The 14,341-nt window shown below is 46.6% G+C and overlaps 1 protein-coding gene across 1 annotated transcript in view; it reads left to right on the top strand.

Moving 5' to 3' along the window:
* The window catches only part of SHC3 (SHC adaptor protein 3), a 149,101-nt gene extending 138,615 nt beyond the window's left edge, over window positions 1-10,486 (top strand). Inside the window, exon 12 of the mRNA XM_024130860.1 lies at window positions 10,358-10,486. Coding sequence (XP_023986628.1) covers window positions 10,358-10,486 — 129 coding nt within the window. The remainder of the gene's footprint in view (window positions 1-10,357) is intronic.
* Window positions 10,487-14,341: the final 3,855 nt, after the last annotated feature.

Here is a 14,341-nt window from a genome sequence, read left to right as displayed (position 1 = left end):
CGTGTCCCCTGCATCGGCAGGCGGACTCTCAACCACTGCGCCACCAGGGAAGCCCCTGAAAATATATTTTGAAGTCACTTTGATTCACTTATGGTTGGCTGTAGCATGGCTGCTCTGATTCTTAATCTTTCGTGGATTACTTTTTCTTTACCTACTAGGCATTTTTAGTTTTTTCTTTACCTTCTACAATGACATGGTCATGAATCTCTGTGTACCTTTTCTTATTCATTTTTCCAGAGATGTGATGAACCCTTTCCATCTGAAATTTTTTGTTTTTTCTTAGGTCAGAGCAATTTCCTTATATTATTTCTTTGATAATTTCTTACCTTCTTTATGCTTTCCCCTTAGAACACCTGGTTGAGGGGATGGATCTCTTGGATTGATCTTCTGTCTCTTCTTTCCTGCAAGTTTCCAGTTCTTTGAAAATTTGCTCTATGTTCTGAAAGCTTTCCTTGATGATCTTCCAAACTTAATATATGTATAATTTTACAAATTGTATTTTTAATTTCTAAAGGAAAATTTGTTATCTTCTGATTGTTTTACTTTTTTGTGCATCTTGTTCTTTTTAATGGTTAAAAAGAAGAATATTTTCACTTTTTGGTGTTATTAATATGAGTTGTTTTAAATATTTTGTCTATTTTCCAACTTAACTTCTGGGGTCAGGTTTGCTTATCATGATTTTTCTTTTCATGGTACTGACATTCTTAAGATGGCCAGTACATTTCCTTGCCATATATAAGAACAAGAGACTGGATTGATTTTCCTTGGATGGATCTCCTCTGCTGTAATACATTTAGGTATCTTTCCCTCTAGTCTTTCCTGGCATTAGCATTGAAGACTGACTGAGACTATGTGTGTGTGGTGCGTGAGGCATGGGGTAGGGATATTTTGGAGGGGATTAGGTGAAGGAGAGCTGTTGTATGACAGATTAGAGGACTGTAGGATGAGAAGGAGAGGAGGGGGCTCGGACTTTTACGCTGGGTACCTCCCAGGTGTGTTTGACTTGGAATCACCTTTACCCTCCTATAGCCTTAATTTTCCCCAGACGTCTTATTTAATTTCTTTGGATAAACATTCTCTGGCTTCTTCCCTGAAGGTAAAATACTAGTTTGGCTATAAGGAGGCAAAGGGGAAGGAGGGGGTGGTGGAGCTGCTGGCTCAGTTACTCTGGAAAATTCTCCAGGCAGCCTTACTGCTCTCCCTCCCACCATTGCTCCTCTCTCTCCTCAGCTGCAGGATCCGCCCTCCCCCCTACATTCTAGGCTACCCTCCTCCTCACCCTTTTATTTCAACAGGCTTCCTCTTTTCTGCTAGCCCACAGTGTGGTGAGTTTACAGTATCCACTGGCAATCCACCTCCTTCTCTTTTGTTTTAGAAGTGGATAAGACAATGCCTATACTCAGCCTTACATTTTAAATTAGAATTTCTTTACTCATGCCTTTCCTGTAAAAAGAGAATCATTTAATGATGTAAAACATCAGCTATTCACTCATCTCTATTTTCTATTGACAATTACAAAATTAAAGAAGTTAAAACACATAGGTACATTTTAGTATCTTCCCCACTCAATATTTGGTAAGGGACCTTCCCTCCTCTTTTTCTGTAAATACACCAGCGCCCTAGGGGAGCTTGGAGCTAATGTGTCCACAACATTTCTGTGCTTCTCTGGCATGGCTCTGAAGAAACCCTGATTGGTGAACATTTCCTATGAATTTCCCTTTTGGATACTGTGGTCAGCCTTCTACATTTTTTCTCTTCTATTATCAGAAACAGACTTTGCTGACTTTTGGGCAAACTTGGGGATGATTGAGGCTCCTTAGTACCTTGGAACTGGAAAAGAAAGGGACATTACACCTAGAAGGAACCAGGGCCAGGGAGCCCAAAATAGTCCCCCTCACCCTGGATGTGGCTGGTCAGGGAAACCATGGGGTGGGAGGGGGAGATTGGAAGATGTCCAGGATCCCAGCTGTGCAGGGATTCATGATCGGGCTTACAATTTGGATGGAAAATGAGTGTTCATGTGGAGCAAGGCATCAAGTGGAAAATGTAAGCAATTGGCGTGCAAGATTCCAAGTACGACCCTTGGCATTGCAGCCCCGGGGGCTGATGTGGAGCCAGCGCTGTGGCCATTGGGTTTAGGACGGACCTGGACTGCACCTTAATTTCAAGTCTGGAAGAGGCCAGGCAATGTGGCCAGGGTGGGTCTACATCCTATCTGTGTTAGATTGCATTCAGGCATGAACTTTTGGGGGTGGGAGGATGTCCCAGTGGATCCAGCCAAAGCTGAGACAGTAGACAGAGGGCTGCAGGTCTGTATGTGCAACTGTTCCTGTGGAATCAAGAGTTTTCATCAGGAGACATCTTCAACTGACAGCTTTGCCTGTTCTAGTGCCACCCTTTGGACGGGGCTGAATGTAATCATTTTGTCATCGATTGAGTGTACTCCTTAAGGCACGATTTTTTTTTTTTTTTTTTTTTGCCTCACCACATGGCTTGTGAGATCTCAGTTCCCAAACCAGGGATTGAACCCGGGCTGTGGCAGTGAAAGCCTGGAATCCTAACCACTAGGCCCCCAGGGAACTCCCTTAATGTACCAATTTTTTTTTTTTTTTTTTTTTTTTTTGTGGTATGCGGGCCTCCCCCTGCTGCGGCCTCTCCCGCTGCGGAGCACAGGCTCCCGACGCGCAGGCTCAGCGGCCACGGCTCACGGGCCCAGCCGCCCCGCGGCACGTGGGATCCTCCCGGACCGGGGCGCAAACCCGGTTCCCCTGCATCGGCAGACAGACGCGCAACCACTGCGCCACCAGGGAAGCCCAATGTACCAATTTTAAATGCACAATTTCTAAATGCCTACAGAGCAACTCCACATAAGCGTTCTAGGCAACTTGAGCCCACCACGTCTAAAGGGGAAGGTATCATCCCATCATTCCCAGCTCCTCTCCCCAGCTGCCCCCTGGATGCCTTCCCATGCCTTGCCCAGTCAGCAAGCCTCTGCCACCAGCACCTCCCTCTCACACTCCACATTCTCTGACTGACCAATCCCCTAAATATCTCTGAAAGGGTCCCTCTCTCCCTGGATTGTCAGTGCATTTCCCCCCACCCTTCACTGCCAGCAGGAGGCTCCGCTAACGTCATTCCCTGCTCTAAATCTCTCCAGGATGGCCGTTGCCTTCAGGGTAAGTTTAAACTGCTCAGTATGGTATGAAAAACAGGAACAGCAGACATTTACTGAGCACGTCCTAGGGGCCCCGCACTGTGCGAAATTCTTCATGCACATTAATCAGTTACTTCTGATGAGAATCCTATGAAGTAGGACTATTATGATAACCACTTTACATGGAAATGAAGGCTCAGAGAGGTCAGTAACTTGCCCTAAAGGGCACCATTAGGAGGTGGCAGGTGGGGAGGTGAACCCAGGTGCTTGAAACTGCCTTCTTGTCACTACACCAGACTGTTATCTTGGGGGTTGCGGGGGAGGTCCGATGGTAGTTCACAAAGCACACAGGATGCTGCTTGGCACCCAGCTGGGTGACGAAGGAAAGCGCTGGCGTCTGGCTGGTTTACATCTCAGTGTAGCATCTTGAGCGTGTCCCATCATTTCTGTTTTGATACTGGGTGGGTGGAGGGGCTGAATGAACAGGGCAGGTACTGTCACGTTCCTGTCAACAATGCAATTAGACCAACAGAGCTTCGAGCTGTACTCTTCTCGCCCAGTGGTTCTCAGAGTGGGGTCCCCTGTCCACTGGAACCTGCTAGAAATGCAAATTCTCAGGCTCCACCTGCTGAGTCAGAATCTCTTGGGGTGGGGGTGTCAGGCAGTCTGTGCTTCCAGAAGACCCCAGGGGCTTTTGATGCTGCTCAAGCTGAGAACCACAGTCTAGTGAACGCATCTTTCCTGGCCTGTACATTTTGGGGCCTCTTCCTGGGGCTTTGTATCACAGGGTTGCTTCATGGCTAAGAAGAAAATGTTTGGGGAGGGCAACACCAGATAATATCGAAGGAAGCTTCCAGCTCTCAGTTCAATTTCTTCGCCATTGTGTTCTGCCAGCCACTAGAGGGAGCAAAAGGCACACAGCTTCTATCCTGGGAAAGGGACGGCTGAGCCTCACCTGTAAGGACGCAAGTGAGCGTCCAACCTCCGCTTCTCAGCAGTCCTGGCAGGCTTGCAGGAGAGCCTGCTGTCCACGCTACTCTGTGCTTCTTCTCTTCCTAGTTTGCTCTGTGTTCACAGATTTTCACAAAGTTATCAGGTTAGCTTTGTGGGATGGCTCTGTCCTCCCTGGGTCTGCATTCTGGGCCCAGGGTTCATCCCCCAGGGGATGCATTGAGTGCCCCAGCCTTCCTCCTTTAAGCTGGAATTAGGACTTTTTTGGTGCTTTCTTGAGCAGTGCCTTATCAGCTGGCACCCTGGAAGCTTCACAGAGGTGAGCACTTAGAACTAGCGGGGCCCCGGAGGATCTTCCTGGGATGAAAGTTCTGCATTTAGAGAGACTACAATTCTATCCATCTACAGAGCTCCTAAAAAATCATTTTTAAGGTAGAATTTGCTGTGCTATTTGATACAAACAACAAGGAATTATTACACTTTCTGAACAGTTAGAACAAAAGTTCTTAAAGCCAATACTGATGGAAAGTTAGAGTTCCAAAGGGCTGGTCAAGCAGCCCCACATCTGCAAGGGCACGGAGGCTCACCTGTGAGGTGATCAGGTGTGGTCAGACCAGGCTGCAACTTAGCTCTCCTCTCCTCTGCCCTCCTGGATGACTGCCCCCTGCATCACCCCATCCTCATGGCACTCACGTCCACCACTGCCCTCTTCCACTGCTCATCAAGGTGAAGAGCCCAGACTACAGAGCAAAACCCGGGCATAGGGTGTCCCTTCTGACAGATGTCCACACCTGGCTTAGTCAACCTTGATGGAGAAAACGTCCAGAATCAATGAAGGGGAGCGGTGAGAAGAGCTCAGAGACTTCACTCAGTCTCTCCTGTGCCCTCAGATCCCAAACCTGATATTCTCCTCCAAAAATTAACATCCTGAGGTTGACCCACCACTTCCCAACTCCACTCTTGCTCCCACCCTTGCAGATACTGCTAGGACAGTGAGGTGGAATTGCTGGATCACATGGGAAATCTATTTTTAATTTTTTGAGGAATCTCCATGCTGCTTTTCCACAGTGGCTGCATCAATTTACATTCCCAGCAACAGTGTAGGAGGGTTCCCTTTTCTTCGCATCCTGGTCAACACTTGTTATTTTTCGTCTTTTTGACAATAGCCCTTCTGACAGGTGTGAGGTGATATTTCACTGTGGTTTTAATTTGCATTTCTGTGGTGATTAGTGATGTTGAGCATCTTTCCATGCCTGTTGGCCATCTGTATGTCTTCTTTGGAAAAATGTCCATTCAAGTCCTTTGACCATTTTTAATCAGGTTATTTTTTTTTTTTATGTTGAGTTGTGTGAGTTCTTTGTATATTTTGGATATTAACCCTGTATTGGGTTTATTATTTGCAAATATCTTCTCCCAGTCTATAGGTGGCCTTTTGTTGTTGTTGATAGTTCCCTTTGCTTTTAAGTTCGATGTAATCTCATTTGTTCATTTTTGCTTACATTTCCCTTGCCTGAGGAGACATGTCCAAGAAACTATTGCTGAAACCGATGTCAGAGAGTGTCCGCCTAGGTCTTCTTCTAGAATTTTTATGGTTTCAGGTCTTACATTTAAGTCTTTAATCCATTTTATTTCTGTATATGGTGTGAGAAAGTATTCTAGTTTGATTCTTTTGTATGTCCAGTTTTCCCAACACCGTTTATTGAAGAGGCTGTTTTTCCCTATTATATAGTCTTGATTTGGCCCTTTTTTAAGTCTGGTTGTTTGTTTTCTTATTGTTGGTTCTAAGAGTTATTTGTATAGTAGAATACTGTATTGGATAATAGTCCAAACTTATTATTTTATTTTTATTATTTATTGTTATTATATATTATTTTATTTATTAGATATGTCTCTTGCAAATATTTTCTTCCCATCTATGGCATGTCTTCTCATTCTCTTGACCGTGTCAATTGAAGGGCAGAAGTTTTTAATTTTAATGAAATCCAGCTTCTCATTTCCTTCTTTCACGGATCATACCTTTGATATCATAAATAAAAAGTCATCACCAAACCCACAGTCATCTAGGTTTTCTCCTACGTTATCTTGTAAGAGTTTTATAGTTTGGCATATTACATTTAGGTTTATCATCCATTTTGAGTCAATTTTTGTAAAGAGTGTACGGTTTGTGTCTAGGTTCAGTTTTTTGCATGTGGTTGTCTAGCACGATTTGCTGTTCTAGCACCATTTGTTGAAAAGACAATATTTACTCCATTGTATTGCCTTTGCTTCTTTGTCAAAGGTCAGTTTTCTATATTTGTGTGGGTCTATTTCTGGGCTCTCTATTCTGTTCCATTGATCATTTGTCTATTCTTTCACTAATACCACACTATCTTGATTACTGAAGCTTTATAGTAAAACTTGAAGTTGAGTATTATCAGTCCTCCAACTTTATTCTTCTCCTTTGATATTGTGTTGGCTACACTTGGTCTTTTGCTTTTCCATGTGAACTTTAGAGTAAGTTTGTCAATATCACAATATCTTGCTGGGATTTTGGTTGGGACTGCATTGAATCTATAGATCAAGTTGGGAAGAACTGACATCTTGACAATATTGAGTCTTTCTATCCATGAATACTGAATATATGTTCATTTATTTAGTTTTTAAAACTTTCTCTCATTATAATTTTGTAGTTTCCCTCATATAATTGTGTATATATTTTGTTAGATTTATAACTAAGTATTTCATTTTGGGGGTGTTAATGTACTGGATTGGCCAAAAAGTTTGTTCGGGGTTTTCCATAAGGTGTTTTGGGAAAAACCCAAACAAACTTTTTGGCCAGCCCAATAAATAGTATTATGTTTTTAATTTCAAATTCAACTGGTTCATTGCTTGTACACAGGAAAGCAACTGACTTTTGTATAGTAACCTCTTATCCTGCAATCTTGCTACAATCATTTATTAGTTCCAGGAATGTTTGGCTGGTTGTTTGTTTTTGGTTGTTGTTACTGTTGATTTTTTTGGATTTTATTCATAGACAATCATATCGTCTGTGAGCAAAGACAGTTTTATTTCTTCCTTTCCAATCAGCATACATTTTATTTCCTTTTCTTGACTTATTGTATTAGCTGGGACTTCCACTATGATGTTGAAAAGGAGTAATGAGATGGGACATCCTTGCCTTGTTCCTGGTCTTACTGGGAAAGCGTCAAGTTATTTGTAATATTCCTTTATTATCCTTTTAATGTCCATGAGATCTGTAGTGATGACCCCTCTTTCACTTCTGATGTTAGTAATTTGTGTCTTCTTTCATTTTTTCTTACTTAGCCTGGTTAGAGGCTTATTGATTTTATTTATCTTTTCAAAGAACTAGCTTTGGGAATCATTGATTTTCTGTATTGATTTCCTATTTCAATTTCATTGATTTCTGCCCTACTTTTTATTATTTCTTTCCCTTTACTTAATTTGAACTTAACTTGCTTTTCCTTCTCTAGTTTCCTAAAGTGGAAGCTTAGATTATTGATTTCAGATTTTTCTTCTTTTTCAATATGTGCATATTGAACTAAAACAAAGGCTTTCATCCTCACTTTTATATGCTTTTTTGCTATGCCAAGCCTAACATAGTTTTCTGGGGTTAACATTCAGGTGTCATCACTGTAGCAGAATCCCTTTATGTATCTGGAGAAGTTTGTCCTAGGTTTGTTTGTCTGGGCTGCTGGGCTTTTAAAATCAGCCATTGGCATTCCCAGCACATGGCAGGTGAGTCCACACAGATGGCTCTGTGGGCTGCAAGTTCTCTGGGCAGGAGCCAGATCAGAGTTTCAGCAAGTATTTATAGGAGTGAAGTAAACTGCCTACTTCTTTATACGGCTTACTCTTCTGTGTGCTTACATGTGTGCATGTTTATACTGGCCAGCCATGTACTACAAAAACACTGACCAGTGGTCCTCAGCTTGGCAGCGTGTTGGAATCATGGAGGGAACATAAAACACGCTAGTGCCCAGGCCCCATCCCAAGCTCCTGGTGGAGTTGGCCTGGGCATGGGGTTACTGAGAGCAGCTCAGGTGATGCCAGCGTGAGCCCAGGTTTAGACCACTGTCCCAGACACTTCCCCAACATAAATCCTTCTTCATCTGTCTCCATTGCCCCAGAACATAAATGAGTGTTAATCATTAAGAAGTGGAAATAAGGAGTCAATGATGTAAAGGCAACACTCCGATAATACTAGGCTCAAGCTGAGCTCCTGGGTGCCTTCAGCTTCCAAGGAAGGGGCCTGTTGTGTTACCCAGGGGGTCTTTCTGGGTGGGGAATTCTAAGGAGCCCCAGGAGGATTAAACAACCTTGATGCAAAGATGCCAGAAAGTCTTGCAAAAAGATTTTTTTCTGAGTGTGCCCATCAGATTAAACCCTTACTGAGGCTTAATGCCCAAGAGTCAGGGGACCCTATGGCCTGGGAAGTTTCTTCCCCTTCAGTGCTTACAGAGGTGGGTAGGGAGGAGCCTCACATCAGAGTTGGAACCCAGGAGAGGAGAGCATCCTAACTTTAAAAAGTTTAAAGCCTAGGGCAGATGGCCTTGGCAGGGGCTTCTGATATGCACACCTGAAGCATAGATTTAGAGAGGGAATGAGATACGGGACTGAAGGCCCAGAGATGGACATCCCATTGGTGGGTTGATGGAGGGGAAGAAACAAGGGTGGCCACATTAGGGAAGGAGAGTGAGATTAAGAACTTGGAGAAGGATGGATAGACCTAGAGATTGTCATATTGAGTGAAGTAATTCAGACAGAGAAAGACAAATATCATATGATATCACTTATATGTGGAATCTAAAAAATGTTACAAATAACTTATTTACAAAACAGAATAGAGTCACAGATGTAGAAAACAAATTTATGGTTACCAGGGGGGAAAGCGGGGAGGAGGGATAAATTGGGAGATTGGGATTGGCATATGCACACTATTATATATAAAATAGATAACTAATAAGAACCTACTGTATAGCACAGGGAACTCTACTCAGTACTCTGTAATGACCTATATGGGAAAAGAATCTAAAGAAGAGTGGGTATATGTTTATGTATAACTGACTCATATTGCTGTACAGCAGAAACTAACACAACATTTAAAATCAACTATACGCCAATAAAATTAAGAAAGAAAGAACTTGGGGAAAGAATACTGGGACAAGTAAGTGAGGAGAATAGATGTGCCTTCAGATCCTTGAGGGGGAGGGATGGTTCTTCCCTGGTTGTTCCAAGGGAGGGATGGGTCCCAGAAATGAGGCTGGAGAGAGAGGTTGGGGTACCCAGGCATCCCAGACCCATTGTGAGGGCCATCAGTGGGCCTGGAGCACTAGTGGGTACAGCCAGGTGCCTGCTCCCTGCCCTATCTCCGTTCCCTCTCAAAGAAGCAGGCCCCCGGGGCTGCATCCAGAGCACGCTGGGAGACTGCTCCTGGCCAGAACTCACACTGCCTCCTTCAAGTGTGGTCTATACTGTGAGTGTACTGGCTCAGGGCGGGGGGACTGGTGGCCCCAGGGACCAGAGCACAGGGCCACTGTGCAGAGGGAAGAGGCAAAGCGCCACCCAGCACCCTCACCCCATCTCCGGCCTTCATCTATTCAGGAGAAGTTCATGGACAGGCACCCTACTAAGCTTTGGAACTGAGTGACCAAAAACATGCAGCACTGCCCCTCCATCCCAGCAAGGGTCACCCTCCAGTGGGAGCTTGGAGCCCCTCCTCACAGCTGTGGGCTCCTTCCTGGCAGATGTGCAGCATGCTGACAGCTGGCCTGGGGAGGGGTGGTGAGGAAGGACGGGGGCCTGAAGGTGCTGACCTGGAGGCTGAGCTAGGTTCCCAGGTGGAAGAAGCGGTCTGGGCCAGTACTGCCTGGTTAAAGGCCTGCAGGTGGCAGGGGCAGGGGAGCCTGCAGACACCACTGGGTGGTGCAGGACAGAGGTTTCTGGGATGGATCCCATGAGGGCAGGAGGGGAGCCAGAGAGAGGAGGCTGTTGGGAGGCAGAGGAGCTCACCACGGCCCCTGGTTGCTAAAGGTGGGGGAGGCCATGGCTCCGTCCCGGAGGGGTGGACAGATGAACTGACTGAATTTACTGGCCAGTGACAGGGACCAGGGACTTAGCAGACAGCACCTCTGAAAGCACAGGGAAACCCTGGGTCGCTAAGGAGGCTGCCTCTCCAGTTCTGACTCCCAGTGGGGGGCGTTCTCCTTCCTTTGCCTGTGGGAGGTGCTAACCTTCCCTCCGCATCCCTCACAGATCCGCACAAAGGACAGGATCTTTGACAGTATCAACGACCTCATCAACCACCACCTGGAGAACAGCCTGCCCATCGTCTCTGCCGGGAGTGAGCTCTGCCTTCAGCAGCCGGTGGAGAGGAACCCGTGACCTGCCAGCTGCCCCGTCCCGACACCGCACCTGCAGTCAGGAGGGCTCACTTCTTCCCGGTAGATGGGTACTGGGCCATGGGAACTCAAGCATCTGCCCGCTGGCTCAGAGCTCTGTTCAAAAGCCCCAGGAGGAAGGCCTCCCTAAAGTGCAAGTTTCATAAACTTGTTCTGAATTCTCATGTGCATACTAAAGGTGTACATACCTCTACATCCTGTACAAATTATCCCTCTATATTTATATTTTTTAAGACTAAGAAAGATGTAAGACTGATGTTCTGTGCTGTATGTTTTTAATGAAAACAAAGTTTGACTGTAGTCGTCCGGGCAAAATGTTAATTCAGCTGACCCATTCCACTGGGAAAGTCCGCTGGGAAGGTGTTACCTACTAAGCACAATACAGGGAAAAGAAGCAGCAGGAGGGTCGGTAATAAATACTTGGGATTGTAATAGAATAAGGCAAGATGCTGTCTATGCTCTGCACGTAAAGCCCGGTGAAGTGCGGGTCCTTCCTTATGGCTGTCGCTCCTCCTTGGCGACGCCTCCCAGGCTGCCTGCATCACACCTGTGTGCACGTGGTTTCCAGCACCAGAGATTAGGGCTGCTGCACTGAAGAGGAGGCGTTACTCCAGCTGTTTCAGGTGGTGCTGAGCACAGGAATGCCGTCTCCCATGACCCTGGTTGTCCAGGGGTTCTTGGGGAATCCACTTTACTGCCAAACAGGGCACAAAATAAGCCTCACTGATCAAGATCTTGACAGGTAAATGCTTCCTTTGTTTTTATCTGTATAAGGACAAAATGAGGATGTGTGGAGGGGTAGTTGGGGGTTTGGACATCCTCTTAGGCAACGGGCTGCTGCAGTACCTGCTAGTAAAACCCCGCCCCCTTTATATTCAGTAGAGGAAGAAGCATGTGTACGATCTGCGGAAGACGGGTGCAAACACGTGTGCTCAGAGTTCCTGCCTGGAGACATTCCATCAGCTGTGGCTGCTTGGGGTTTGCCTGAAGCTCGGGACCAGGCTCAAGAGCTTTGGGAATCTTTGAGGTCCCACTTCTGGAGAGATTGGTGGGTCAAGTGTCTGGTTTGTCTCTACAGTGGTTTCCCAATTGCTCCATGAAAAGGGCTCGCTGCCCTGGGCAGCGCTTTGTCCCGGCTCCTTCCTTCGGGATCAAACACTGATTTCCTACTGGGTCGTTTGGTGTTAGGAAGTCGACAGTGTTTCTAACTTTAAAAAAATGTTTGGCTTGAGATTACCATATGATTTAACAGGTGTTGTCTTTTAAAAGATGGAAGGATTCTCTCATTCGTTGGCACCTTCTCACTTGTGCTGCAACGTTGGCTCTTGTCCCAGTGAAATCCATTGCGGGCAGCACCCCCTTCATCAGTGCAACGGAAGGGCGCTCTGCACACACTTAGCATTGGAGAGTAATAAGTTTGATTCTTCCAGAATGTGGAGTTAACGGTAGATTGTAAAAATTCTTATGAGTGCTAATTCCACAAAGTTCTAATGCTACGTGTGTGAACCCTGTTTCTACTTTTAGAGGGTGTGTGTGGCTAGGATGGGGTAGACCTGATGGCTGAGGATGGCTTGGGGCAGGTCCAAGGATTCATGTTAGCCTTCTGTGGAGTTTTTACCCTTTGAAGGTCCAATGAACCAAAGCTGACAGTGGCTTCAATCTTCTAGAATTTTCTGCAGTGAACTGGAACTTTATGGGGAGTCTGGCACTAATCTAGACCGCCCTGCCTCTTCCTAGAATGGTCTGTTTTCAGGTGCAGCACAGATACCCTGCTCCAAGTTATCCAAAGGCAGTGGGGCCAGAACAGGGATGCCGGACAGCCGCTAGGTCGGGCTCTTCCCCTGTGACAATGTAGACTTTGGGGTGGCTGGGAGAATTGCCCTGCACTCTGTCTCCTTGAGGCCTGCAGCCCTGCAGACGTATACATAAAAATCCGACCTCTGTGGGAATGCATGATCCTTCTCTGTGTGCGAGTGTACACACATATAAAAATGGATCAAATGACTTCTTTCAACAGACTTGCACGCCCCCCTGCATAAGGCCAAAACGCTCATGTTAAGGGCAAAGGAAAGTAGGAAACAAGAGTTAAGAACTGAGAGCCCCTGAACATTGGAACTGTCTTGTTTTTCTCTTGGGAGTATAAGAAATGGTAATCTGCAGGTTTAGTAGCTCTCTGCTCTGAAGTTAGTGTTTATCTCTGTGGTGATAAGCAATATATGTTTTTTTGCATGAGAATCAATTTAGAAAATTAAAAGTAATGGGGGATCAAATATTGTTTCAATATTCATTCAAAATACGTATTTTTAAGCTCAGGTTTTAAGATCGCTTCCCACAGAACAGTGCTAGTGGGACATAACTGGCGCTCCTTTGTAGCCGTTGGAGCAGATTTGAGGTGTAGCAATTTTCTAGTCTTTGTTTTCTCCCATTTGTAAAGCATGTGAAGCATGTAAGAGCTCACCTGGGTCATCTCATCTCTTCCTTCAAGAGCCACGTGCTGGGTATCACGGAGCCTCACTCAGAGATGGGGAAATTGAGGCTCAGGTAGTGCCCACCTTGCTCAAGGCTACAGGGTCGGCGGGCAGCAGAGCTGTTCCACTCTCTCAGCGCCTCCCGAGCTCTGCTCCACAGGGAGCTCGGGATTCAGAGGCAAACTTCGCTGCAGCCACGGGCGGGGCAGCTCCAGGGCCTCCAACTCCCAGGGCGTGGTCACTGAGCGGCGTGCCGGGCCACCCTGGGCCCTCAGAGTGTGCCAGGACCTGCTGCCCCTCTCGTGGGCCCCCTGCCACTTGACCCAGGCCTCTGTGTCTGCCGGGAGAGCCAGGCAGGGTCCAGCAGTCCTAAAATGGCCCATCTTGCTAAGTGGCTCTGGAGACCCCCCTTCCCCTTCCTACCCGCACCATCCTGTGTGAATTAGCTGTGCTTTCCAGTGACACTCCTATCTGCTGGGAGCCTGCGGGGCTTCTGTGGGGCCGCTGGTCACTGGTTTCAGTCAGCTTTGACGCCTGACTACTAGGGATACTCTGAACAGCTCATAGTAGAAGCAGGTGGGGAATTCCCTGGCGGTCCAGTGGTTAGGACTCGGTACTGTCACTGCCGGGACCAAGGGTTCGATCCCTGGTTGGGGAACTAAGATCTTGCAAGCCACATGGTACGGCCGAAAAAAAAAAAAAAAAAGAAGCAGGTGGACAGTCAGATGGTGTGTTCAAATCAAATAACTCCCCACCTAAATCCTATGTTTGAGCCACCACTTCCGGACTTTTTATGTTTGAGAGGCCAGAGGACCGGGAGCCTGCCTGGCCTCTACCTGTGTTTCATTTGAGCAATGATTCTGTTTTGGGCCATCTCAGCTGTTGGGGTTGATGGACAAAGACCCAACTGGGGTTCTCCCGATGGAGGAGGGTAGCAGTGATCATTTCCAATGAGGACAGAAGGTGACAAGCCTAGTGCGAAGGGAAAGGCCTGGCTGAAAGCAGGGCAGGCCTGGGGGAGGAGTGAATGGAGCAGCACTTTGTGCGGCCCCCTCAAAGGGCCCCGTGCTTGTGGACGGTGTCGACACACATCTCCTGGCTCCGTGTCCAGCCTGCTGTCCTGAAGATGCCCGCTTCCTGAAATGGAGCTCTCCTTTCAGGTAGCATCAGATGCCTGGGTGACTCCTTTATATAAGTAACGCTTGAAAACAAATGTCCTGGTCCTTATTTCCCTGAATCGGTCACTTCTTGAAGGCCAGTCACACGTTTCCTTGGATCCCAGGCTCCCCAGGCAGCCTACCTTGGCTCCCACATGCACAGAGCCATGTGGCCTTGAGCTGGTTGCTCAGTTTGTCTGAGCCCTGGCTCTC

Source organism: Physeter macrocephalus, chromosome 9 (assembly GCF_002837175.3).
Source record: "Physeter macrocephalus isolate SW-GA chromosome 9, ASM283717v5, whole genome shotgun sequence".
Taxonomy (NCBI): Eukaryota; Metazoa; Chordata; class Mammalia; order Artiodactyla; family Physeteridae; genus Physeter; species Physeter macrocephalus.
Note: the sequence above shows the minus strand (reverse complement) of the source record. Positions and strands in the feature narration are given on the sequence as shown.